Source organism: Cygnus atratus, chromosome 3, assembly GCF_013377495.2.
Source record: "Cygnus atratus isolate AKBS03 ecotype Queensland, Australia chromosome 3, CAtr_DNAZoo_HiC_assembly, whole genome shotgun sequence".
NCBI classification, from domain to species: domain Eukaryota; kingdom Metazoa; phylum Chordata; class Aves; order Anseriformes; family Anatidae; genus Cygnus; species Cygnus atratus.
In genome coordinates this window covers 33565481-33577705 of record NC_066364.1, presented here as the reverse complement: position 1 = coordinate 33577705, position 12225 = coordinate 33565481, and the positions used below count along the sequence as shown (strand labels likewise).

The 12225-nt window shown below is 40.9% G+C and overlaps 1 protein-coding gene across 5 annotated transcripts in view; it reads left to right on the top strand.

Moving 5' to 3' along the window:
- The window catches only part of FILIP1 (filamin A interacting protein 1), a 115927-nt gene extending 103971 nt beyond the window's left edge, over nt 1–11956 (top strand). For 2 of the 5 annotated variants that reach the window (XM_035543159.2, XM_035543158.2), the window contains one exon: nt 4013–5241. In XM_035543159.2, coding sequence (XP_035399052.1) covers nt 4013–4219 — 207 coding nt within the window. In that variant the 3' untranslated portion in view covers nt 4220–5241. Of the gene's footprint in view, nt 1–4012; nt 5242–11258 lie in introns of those variants that run through there. The other 3 variants (XM_035543160.2, XM_035543156.2, XM_050709983.1) reach the window with 3 other exon arrangements.
- Nucleotides 11957–12225: the final 269 nt, after the last annotated feature.

The window sequence follows — 12225 nt, the reverse complement described above, 5'->3', positions numbered from 1 at the left end:
AGTAAACATAGATTAATGTTTCCCTCAGTGTCTGTTCCCAGTTTTTGGCCATAGGTGGGTACTTCTTTCTGAACCAGATCTTGTAGCCACCTCTTCGTGTTTAATAGACTGTGGTAGAGTGGTGTTCTTTTTTTTTTTTTTTAAAGAATTCCTCATTCTTTATTACTGGATGTCTGTCCCTTCTGTGATGATGCACTGAACCATAACACATAAAAATTGTTTGTTTTGTTTTCAACTGGCTAAAAAGCGGCTTCTTTCTTCACTTCATCCCTGATTTGGAATGTAAGGAAAATAGCTCGACAATGCGATTTACTTTATCTTATGCTTTCCTTTGTTTTTTAAGACCCCTAATCAAATTACCAGGGAACTTCTAACAAGCTCAAATGTGCTTTTACCTCCCCATGAAAAAAACTAAAAAAAGAAGAAGAGAAGTTGTATATTCACTATCTGTTTTGCAAATGGCTGTTTTATAAACACGTGCAATACCCCTCATCGAAAAAAGAAGTTGTAATCATTTACTCAGTAACACTAGAAGAAACCAACATTGATACCATTTTGAAGGGGTGAGTTCATAAAATCAAAGAAGACAAACCAATACAAAGCTGCTTTCTTAGCTCACAGGTTTTACTTTTTTCTAAGCTCTCCTCACACAAGATGCTCTGTACAATGTACTAATGCAGTACCAAGATCCAAAGGGGAAAGTAATTCAAAGTTTCTAGCTCTCACCTGCTGCTACAGCAAATTTGCAGTTACTGTTTTCATATCTGAAAACACGTGACTCTTTTTCCAATTTGAAGTTATACAGTCATCTTCTGTACTGCAGGCACGGAAGCAGTTAATTTTAAGGTGCACACATGGTACTTTCATAGATTCAGCCTGACCTGTGATGTCTGCCTGCCTCACAGTCCAAAAACAGAGACTGGTTTTGTGGTGGAGCAGGTAGGCAGGCGGAGGACTACGGGGCGTTACTGTTGATTTACAGCAACTCTTCTGGTTCTCTTCCGGTGACCGAGGGCACAGGGCATGGCTGAGAGGCTGTTGGGTGCCAGCGCTCACTGGGCACACATTAAAGTAGCTATAAGGCTACTCTCATTTGGGCAGCATTCAGGTTGAGATCGGCATCTAAATTTAGCTCTTCGTAGGTGTCCAGTGGGCTCCCCTGGCTGCACTTTCTGCCTAGGTCTCAAGTCCCACCCTTTCAGTATTCAATTGTCTAAACATACTTCTTTCATGCCATTTAAAGTGCTCTCAAGTAGGCTGCCTAACTTCCAGCTGCTTTATCAGAGGTTGCAGGTCTCCTTAGATCCTCTCTTATCTACCAGCCCTGTGCAGATAGCTTGAATAGCCCAGAGCATCTCAAATTGCACTGGATACCTTTGTGTCAGCCGCTGAACCGAACTGTTTTTGTCCAGGGTAAGCTGCTCCCCGATCTGATCAAGAACAAATGCTGAAAATGCACCTCTGTTATTAAAATATCCCCAAAGTGAACATGTGCATGAAAGCTCTCTTTTTGTGTATCCATCAAATGCACCACGCAGAATCTGTTACAAACCACTAAAACGCAGTAAATGTTGTGTACATTCAAATTGCTTTTCTCCCTTTAATGCAACTGTCCAACCTCACTGATTAATGCACTTGCAAGTGAGCTCTGCTTATTGACCCAAACAGCTTGGTGGCTGCACGTATTCGTCCCGTGGTCAGAACGCAGTAATGTGTTCAGTGGCCTGGCTCTGGCTGCCTGCACTGCTCCCAGGCTGCCTGCACTGCTCCCGTACCATGCACAGCCAGCTCACAGCCAGGCAACTTCACCCTGCTTTCCTCTGGAGCTGCTTCACTGCCAATTCGTGCTGGCTGCACAAGAATTGAGTGGGTTTTCTGGGGTTTCGGCCACAGACATGACTGAAGCCTCCCAGCGTCCCATGCCTGCTTCTGCCATCACTCTTGCTTGCACAAGGGGACGTCTTGCTGAAGAGCCACCTTTGTGCTGTTTTTCTTTGCTTAGCAAACACAAAATGCTTTTGCAGCCGTCTGTGAAGCGGGCATTAGCTTCCACATGATCAACATGTTTGTATGCCACAATGAATGAAACTAAAAAATTTAAAACAAGTTAAGAGTTCTTTTCAAAGTGATTTTGAGTGATTTAGGCTTGAAATGAGTAACTTGAAAGCACCCAAATCCTTAGCTAATAATTAACATGCGAATAAAGCTGAAGAAATGCCTGAGATTCCAGCTACTCCATTTGATTGCCTCATGTTTACACACTGTGGAGCTCTTTCAGGGAGCACAAGATGTTTGTCATTTGGGTTCCCTGGGATGTTGACATATTTTCCAAGGCTGATGGAATGCATTTGCATGTTTTGCCTTACAGAATTGTATGGACCTAACTTGTTTTGACATCTACATGTGAGTTCCATATTAGCCATTAGACTGCTATTGTAAATGTTGCTTTTAGTTATTGAAAATGGCTTCCTTCCTGCCAGGCAGACAGCATTCAAGTTTTCCAATTGTGATTTTTTTTTTGTGTACACATAGGGTTTTGAACTGGTCTTAGAAGATTAAGGAATGGCTTTCCTTTGAATACTCAGGATGCAGACAGACGGCTCTGATGCTACTGGCTGGAAATCCTTCGAGAGAGAAAAATGCTCCTTCGTGGAGCATTTTTAAAAAGCATTTTAAAGTAAATGTGCAAATACGTGTTACAATTGACAGAATCCCCTAATCCAATCTTCCTCAGCAGCTTAGTGTTATTTTGCTTATATGCCATAAGTTGCAGAATTTAGTCATTTAGCAAATAGATCTCGCTAGGATTTCAGGATCTTATGAAAAGTGTTGCCTTTTGTGAGATCAAAATCTTCATTGCTATCTGAAAAGAAAAAAGCCAAATTTGACATTCAGCTGATACAGAAGTTGTCCCTGTTAACGTGTGTCTATATTGCAAACTACAGAAGGTAAATGCACATTTTCCTCTCAGGACTGTCATGGTTGCATGTATTTCTTTTAGGTTGCGGTCCATAAGGGCTAGCTTCCAGTTTTGGCTAATATTATCAGGCCAAAAAAAGACCAGTTGGCTCTTTTGAGTCTTTTTGTCCTATCCAAGTGCTCCTTGTATGTTTACACAGTGGGATTTGGTTGCCTGAACCTATCTGTGGATTGCCGTTTTCAAAGCCATGGGATAGTCTGCCTGGCCGCCAGCTGGCACTGCGGATGGGCACAGATCCCTGGTAGCTGCTATGTGCCAGCCCCGTGCAGAGGGCTCTGGCCCTCAACTAGCTTCCCTCTAGAAGAAATAAACATTAAAAATTGCTCTGGGCCTTTTTAATTTTTTTTTTTCTGATGTCCCCTAACTTGAGGATCAGTGTGCTAGGTAGGCTGTAGTCAAGGCAAAAGTGACCACCTCCATGCTGCCCTGTGGTAGGCCTGGAAATGTGGTCTGCTTGCTTCTCCTTTGCCAAAGGTCAACAGGTCGTGGCTATGGCTCCCACATCCTTCCTCCCGCAGGAGAAGGAAATCCAAATCTTTGCCCTGTCTCTGCCCTGGCCCTATTCGCTTCCTTCTGCCTCCGTACTTCCCGGTGCAGAAGTAAGTGGCTCCAGCCATGGGAGAGCAAAGTTGAATTTTATTTACGTGGCTGAGAGATCTTGTCCCACCTCTGAAAACATGGCAATTAGTCAGGGCTCAGCATTAGCCAGTGGTTCAGTAGCCTCTGAGTGAGCCCTGCACAGTGTTGTGCTGCAGAATCAGTTCTGCAGGGATTCCCATCCTTAGGACATCCTGATCCAAAATGCTGCACCTCAGCTCTGGAAAACTAGTTTCACCCTGATTTTGTACCTTCGGCCCTGCTCTAGTAGCATTTGCTGCTGCCAGGTTTCAGATGCGAGCATTAATTTGCTAATAGGCATGATTTGGGACATTGTTGCTTGAGAGGTAAATGAAAGGTGTATGATGAGAACATATGAGAAGCAAAAATCCTCAGTTCACGTCATTTCTCTCTCTCTGTGTCTCTCTTTTGCAGACAGGACAGGATGGGTCATCCCCGAGACCTACACCCACCCGCATTCCTGTGTCAAAAGGTATGAAAGCAGGAAAGCCAGTAGTGGCAGCCCCAGGAGCAGGAAATGTGACAAAATTCGAGCCTCGTGCCGAGACTCAGTCTATGAAAATAGAACTGAAGAAATCTTCAGGCAGCAGCTCTGGCTCCCTGGGCGGGGGTCAGGGCTGATGACGGTGGCTCAGGGGGTATGGTATGTTCTGCAGGTGTTACTGCTACCATGAACTCAGCCCCCTGTCTGTGTTTGCCCATACTAACGAAGCCCGGTCATTTACAACAAACTAATGAGTGTGTGCTTTGACTACTTCAGTAACAACATCCTTTTGTTTCCTTCATGAAGGGGGGAAGAAGCCACCAGTATATGCCAGGTATATGTTCAGCTTGGGAGGTGAGAACGGGCAACCACACCAAGTTATTAATCCAGCCCAGGAATTCTTAATGATAGGCTCAATCAGTTTTAAATAGATTGAAGGAAGATCGGTCACTTTTAACAGATTGTCTCCCATCTTAACAGATCGCTTCCCACCCTGGCTGCTGGGTGGAGCACCTGCCTGTAACCCCATTTCTGAGCTGCTGCCTTGTCCAGGGATGCAATGCCAGGATGCAGTGCCCTTGAGGTTTTATTTCAATAAAAGCTCGTGCCTCAGGTGCAGGAGGGAGAGGCAGAGAGAAAGGACCACACTTTGTGACCAGCCTTCTCTCTAGGAATCTCTCTTATAAATAAGCATTTCTCACTTGTGAGCTGCTTTCTCAAGGCAGTGACAGAATCCAAGGGAGTATGGAGGCTGCACAATGCAGGCAGCAGCAGCACTAAGCAGCAGTGTATTTCTTCCCTAGTGGGGTCCACGCTCACAGTCAGTGCTTACAGTGCTTACAGTCAGGGTCTCCATTCTCTGACTTTGACTGGGTTACTGCCAGCTCTGGAGGCTGGATGGAGGGAGGCAAGTGAGCCAAAAGGTGTTTAGTCTTTAAAAAGAGCTTCAGAGAAACATTGATCTGGCCAAAATCAATACAGTCCATTTTTGCCTGCTCGAAAGACCACCGAAGTCTATGAAGCAAGTCATTCAGTTGACTTCATTAGGTTTGCAGTTTTCCTTGTTGGATGGACTTGTGCTCTATAGTTAAACCTGAGTTCCCAGGCATCCTTATGGGTGATGTTAGAGGGGAAGTCAACACAGATGTTAGAGGGGAAGTCAACACAGATTGCTGGCAGCAAATTGCTATCTAAAGACACAGCTTGTGTACGGGCAGTCAGAGAGATAGGGTTTGGTATGTGAGTTATTCTCAATTCTCATTTGTTTGAAATATTTTGCCTTAAATACAGACCACCTAAGAATACCACGGAGATTCATCTTTTTTCTCTCTTTGCAATTTCTTCATTTACATGTTTGCATTTTTAAGCATGTTTTAAGGAATTGTTCCAGCATGGAAATGGTGTGGATGTTGATGATTGTTATGACTATTTATTTAATAACACTAAAGTTATTAAAGAGCATTTCCATTAAGTGATCAATTTTCACAGGAGAAAGTTGCAAACAAAAGAAACTGAGCTGAGCAGGCTGATAAATAAGGGTTTTAAAGCTTGTATGTCTCAGCCACCACGGAAGACTGTAAAGGACCCAATGATTAGGAATAGCTTTTGGAAGGAAAGGCAGGAAGACAACAAATAAATAATAAATACAATTCACAGAAAAGAAAATGCACCAGTGGGTGAAATATTAAATAGCTTTCTGTCTGGGAGAAGAAATTAGATGGAAGAATCTGCCACAGAAGGTCAGCAAAATTATATTCAATCCAAGCAATGTTTAGTCTTCAGTCTGCGCTTTGCAATGCTCTCCAATTTAAGATCCAGATATGGCCATTATCCCAGAGTAAAGCTGGCATTTTTTGATTCACGTGAAGGACACTTTGTCTGTGATGTAAAAGCTGCTGTCACATACAAAAAGAAACAGGCTTCCATTTCTACATGTGCGTAGCACCTGCAATACCTGCTAATTTTAAGGTTCTGGATCCTATGACATCTGCAAATCAGATTCATATTAGCAGCATTTTTCATAACATTCGAGTATTTTGGATAAAACTTGGAAACTGGAATTATCAAGTGGTGTGGGTTACCATCCGAGAAATGCATCAGATCCTCTAACTAAGTGTTATCACTTAAAAGCCTCAATTTGTCAATAAATGGTTGCTGAGATCTTACTGTTCTTATTGTAAGATAGACTTTTTAGCAGATGTTTTAAGAAAACACGTTATTAAGAGCTTTTAGCTGGATAGTCACTCTAAATACTGGCACTGAAGCAAGTCTTTAGTTCAAAATAGTCATTTAAATAATACTGCAAACATGAGCCCCAAGCTAATGTGGCTTGATACAGTGATGAGCTACAGCTGGCTTAAGCCCTCCTTCTCAAATACTTTTTTCAAAGAAACTAGCTATTCCTTAGTTAACTGTTGCCATACCCAGGACAATATTCTATGTGTGCCTGTGGTTGAAAAAATTGTTTTGCATAACATCCGAAAACATTAATTCACCTGAAGAAAGAAGCCAGAATTAAAGTACCTGAAGTCCAGGACATGCAAATCAGCACAACTGAACCAGAACTGCAGGCACAAGCTAAGAACTGCTCTTGTAGAGTCAGTAGGATTTTATGAGACAGACTTGAGAAATTCCAGACAGGTCAGACCAAGGATCCTGTTATTTTTCCCAGGGGCAGCACAACAAAAAGGAACTTTTCCTCCATAGCCAACCCAGCAGAAGTCCAGAGAGTTGGAATCAGGCAACCACTTTGACTGTTAGCTAAAAATATGTATTTAGTTATACTGCACATTTTTTAACATCTGTTTTAATTGACCTGAGATTCTTCTTTCGTAAAGGCAGAAAAAACGTAAGATGATACAATAAAAAAATAGAGAGCCTATAGTTTAGAAGTCTTAACAGTTGAAGGCTCTTGGGCCAGAAGAAGAAAGAGGGAAGGTGTAGGAAACCGGTGGCTGCATTAAAGTGGATGTAGAACCATGAATGACTCCCAATAGGGGTGTGAAGGGGGTATTTCTATTCACAGGGGTATAGATGGCTTATTTAAAAAAGCTTTTGATTGAACCTGTCTTTCAAAGGTACAAGACAGGTCCCCCTTCTCACCGGTATCTGAAAAGACTCAAACCTAGATCATCTCCAAAAGTTCACCAATAGCACTGACAGACAGTTGAGGGGGAAGAAGATGGCATTCTCATTCCCTCCTGTAAAGGCTGTGCTGTGCTGAACGGAGGACTTCAGAATTCACTGAGCAGAAACAGGAGAGTGGTGGTTGAATGGTCAGGATATTGAATCAGGGAGCGCCCCAGCTTCTGGTCTCTGTTCCAGAGGCTGCTTTTTTGAGCCTGACCTTTTGTGAAAAGAAAGTTTATAAGATGAAATATCTGTCTGTGTTCACCCATCCCTCCACCTGTCCTCCATTGATGAACAACACTGAACATATCAACCACTTTCAACCTGACAAAGCAGCAGAGGTCTCAAGAGGAAGTTCTTCCAGTTTAATGAAGACGGTGACTGAGAGAAGGAGCAAGACCTTAGCAGAACCCCATTGCACAAAAGAATGTAGCATGAGCTCACCTTCACACAATATCAAAGAACAAACACAAGAGAGTGACGGCAGAAATGCCACAAGGACAAGCTTTGCTCACACCTCAGATTTCACTTGGTACCAAAGGATCAGACTGTGAGAAACAAATTCATAAGAAATTATCCAGGCCTTTATTTACAGGGCTTCATTTTGTGTATTTTACATAACTGGATTACAGTGCAGAAACCAATCTTCCTCTGGCCAGGTGACCATCAGGGATTACTCATCCTCATGCTTTCTCTCCCTTCCCTTTTTCTCTATATTGATTTTTTTAATGAAGTGGAACAGTTTCAGTAGCAAAATGCATTCAACTCAGAGTAGTAGTGGTGGTTACAGTGGTCTTTGAAACAGGGGAGACACAGATTTGAATCCCTTCAGGCCCAGGTGAAATTGAACCTACAGCCCACATATTATGGAACACTTCTCTTACCATGGAATATTTGTGTAAGAAGTGAAAATTTCTGTTTCTTTCTCTGTCTTTTAAGATTTTCAAATATTGTAAAGACAGTGAGAGAAAAGGCCTGATTTTCTGTTTTCATGAGATCGTTACGGCCTGTGAGTGTGTAACCGAGGAAGGAGCCTCTGGCAAGGCTTAGCAAGACACCTGAACCTCAGAGGTAGGGCAGGATTCAGAAGTTACAGCTTTGTCCTCAGCATTACCCTCTTGGCTGGGTTTAAGTGTCTTCCTGCTCAGCATGCTGTTTTGTCTGAATCCAGTGCTGAGTTCCGTGCTCTCTGTGGGTGATAAAGATGACAAGGCATCAAATACATAACTCTTAATTTCAGTAGAGGAGCCAGCTTGGCAAAAGCAAGAACATGGTGCCATGAACATTTAAAGCTGGCAGAAAAGCTCCTCTTTGCCTTGCCTCCTCCCATTGCCTAGTCACAGTAGTGCCAAAGACCTCGTTTGAATCCGGTCACCACTGAAAATTCATGTTACTGCCTGAGATGTGCTAAATGTGTTCTAAAACACGCTCAGTATTTACATGGCTATTCGGTGGTTTTGATCAGAAACTGGAGCACGTGTCTTCAGAGAGAGCAAGTCACCACCCTGCTGCGTTTCAGGTGCTTGGCACAAGCTGCAGCAGTCAGGACAATTTTCAGACCAATTACATGTTCCTATCACACATCAGTGGCCGATTTCACTGAGTCAGTTTGAAACCTGTAGTTTGCTGGCAGGAGTTTCTGTGAGCTCATCCTTTGAACTCGTTTTCATTTAGGGGAATGTTTTTTTCCCCTTTGTCACTGTGAGTTATCCTCTTCCCTTAATTCTGACTGAGCTCATTCTTTCAGACCCGTAGCCAACATTTCTAATCATAGATATTAACTTCACTTCGAATCTCTCTTGCTACATGCACACTGCTCTTAACTTGGCTTTTTGGAAGATGCAATCAGGGTTAAATACTCACAGATTCAGAGCTGTCAGCTCTGAGATTCAGGTACAAATCGTTCAGGTATGAATGGTTTCTCCCTTTAAAAAACCTTTTCAACAGGATTTTAAAAATAGAAATGCTGATACATGATTTGCTTCTGTTGTTTGGGTGTGCACTTTCTGTGGTACATACATTTCTGTATCATTTGGTGGTGTTTGTATATATTGTAAGAAGAAATTAAACTTCATATATAAAAATTATATCAGTTGATGTGGTTCATTATGAGAATTGGTATTTTTGATAGGCCAGCTGTTAATGCTGTGTTTCCCTGAGAAATTCCAATTTACATCCGGGAGACTGAAATCAGAATTAGCATTTTTACATAAACATACCTTGGTTCTCTTTTCCTGTCATTAAAATAAATTCAGTTGCATTTAAGTGAATTCACAGCACCTTGAAATGTTCAGACCTATAACCCTAGAAAAATCCGTGTAATCATATCCTACAGATATCGTATTCCTACAGAGGTTACTCCTGCAGAACTGTGACAAAATCTACCCTCCTATAATTTCAGTTTAATAACTGTTTGAGCACCTATTTTAGTTACTACAGTATGTATATAATGTATACACATTACATATATAACATTTCAACACAAAATTGATTATTAGAAAAAAACAATGCTTGCAAACATATACGTGTGGGTAAGAAATTAATGAACAAATTAATAGTGGAAGTGGATATATATATTTTAAATATCTTTCCTACTCTTTTCTGCAAAATTGTTATATTTGGACTGTAGGAGGAAGACTGATTCAGAAGCCTATTATATTTTTGCTGTTCATTCAGGAATTGAGCCTTTGCAAGGAAGATAATATTTTCTGCAGCCCATTTAGTTCTTAGAATTTTGTAACTAAACTCTGGATTAATAGAGAATGTGCAAATTGAATATTAAGGAAGTGTTTTTATAGAGTTCATATGACTCCCACTGAAGTAAAAGGGAGATTTCACCTGAGGTTATAATCTGATACTAAGTAAATGCAGCTTTTTCCATCATCTTCAAGAACTTGAAGTTAGAGAACAGCACTGGTTGTAAGGTAATTTTTTTTTACTGTAGTTTGTGGTTCTTTCATATTTATTGCTTGAATCTCTGAGAACAGGTATACTTATATTTTTGAAAATAATTTTTACCGATAAATTATATAAAAAGGAAATGCTTTTACTTAGGCAATTCTATTATTTCATCTGACATACCATACTTTCTTGAATGCTGCCTTAAGTCCTGCTTTTCTAGTTCAACGTGGATGAAAAGCATAACTGGAATCTGCCATCTAGTGGAAAAGGTGTGGCATGACGAGTACATGAAAAACAGCGATTCTCTTCCGTCTTATAATGTAACTAATTCAAGCACCTTGCAAATATTTGCAGGGAAAGGCAAAAGTCAAGGGAAATGTAAAAGGGAATAAAGACATGGCTAGTGTAATTTCTTGGGTTGCATACTTTTTGAAAAATCTTCAGGCTATTGAGAAAGAAAACGTTGCCTGTCAGAGCAGTGTACTCAGAAGAACCAAAGACCAGGTGATCACCTTGTATTTCAGCAGAGCCTAGAGATTAATCAGGGAGCTCCCGTGTTACACAGAGCAAAGTTAAACCCAGCCTTTCAAAGACAAGGCAAACACTTCGTTTTGCATACTGTGGTTGGAATTTATGTGCATTAAAGTCAATAGCGTAATTCATGCAGACCTGCTGACTAAAATCAGCATAGGTTTCTGATGAAAAATTCAATTAAAAACAAGAAATGAGCCCATACGTCTTTCTCATCCCCGTTTCAGAATTGCCAGCTGGTTTCTGATGGCTTTGCTCAGATGGGATGCAAGAATCCCAATTTCAATCATCCTCTACCTGATGCAGGTGTGGGACTGTAACTGTTGTGTTCCTGTGGTTCAACTATACAATATTCAATTATATTATTCTTTTTCCCTATGGATGACCAAATGGTGGTCTCGACACTGAAGTGGAAGCCGAGGGCTCCTGGTACTAACAGAATTTCCCCTTGTAGCACTAGTCAGGGCACTTTTAACCAAACAGGGATGTGAGACTAAGTCTGCAAGATACTTCTTGAAGAAAAATGCATTGCTGATGTAATTGTTCTTCTTTATAATAACTTGCAACTTGGCTACAGCTTCATAAAACCAAATGTTTTGCTATCTTTTCTTTTAGAGAGCGTCATCATTCACCAGTTACGCATGAGCTCCAGATGAGTTACCAGCCCAGTAGATTCTCTCTGTGTGCACTGCCCTCCTTACCAGTTGGATGGATCACTGGAGAAGCTCTCTACCATCAACACCAGGGTCACTTGTGCTACTGATTCTTCGTGGAAGTTTTTATTGCTTCCATTACATTTTATGTATTTTATCTTGGTAGAGCTTTAAGAACGAAGGGCCTTGCTGATATTTTGAAAGATACAGGCCGGGATACAGGGAGAAAAGCAGCCTTTCTGCCAGCTGAATTTCACTTTTATTTGCAAAGCCTAAGGCACGCGCTTGATTTCGTTTGATGTTTGCTATATAATTTATTTTTATAATACACTTTGTAAAGTAACTGTCCCAAAGTTGCAATTCCTGTTGTCCATGGCGCATTTATTTGTAGAATACACTGTCAAATTCGCAATTCGATATTTTTGTAATATAGAGTATGTAAAGAAAGAAAAATTTAACTTCAACAATGTTTTGTTTTTAAATGGAAAAATAACTCAGCGCAATTTTTTTGCCACCATATGATTCTGTGAGACTAAATACTCTGAAGACTGCTGTATGGAATTTGTACTATTGCAGAATATTTCTTGCACTGTGTGACGGTTTGGCATAAAACTATTAACTGTTAAAGTCCAATGTCTTGAAATACAACCAGATTTACTCATTTTAAACAATGTAAGCCGGTTTTTAAAGCTGTGATTTTTTTTTCTATGTAATGTATGTTTTTATTCTGCCTGTACCAAAAAAGTTGATTTTCACTACACTGTAACTAATAAATTTTCACAACTATGCAAATGTAAGCGTTTCAATTTTAGCTCTAATTTCTTAATGTTGACAGTCTTTGCATACGCATTTGTTTATAGAGACAGAATGTATGGCTTTGGAAGTGACTTTCTGACAGGTATTCCACTGCAGTATCACAGTAATACACC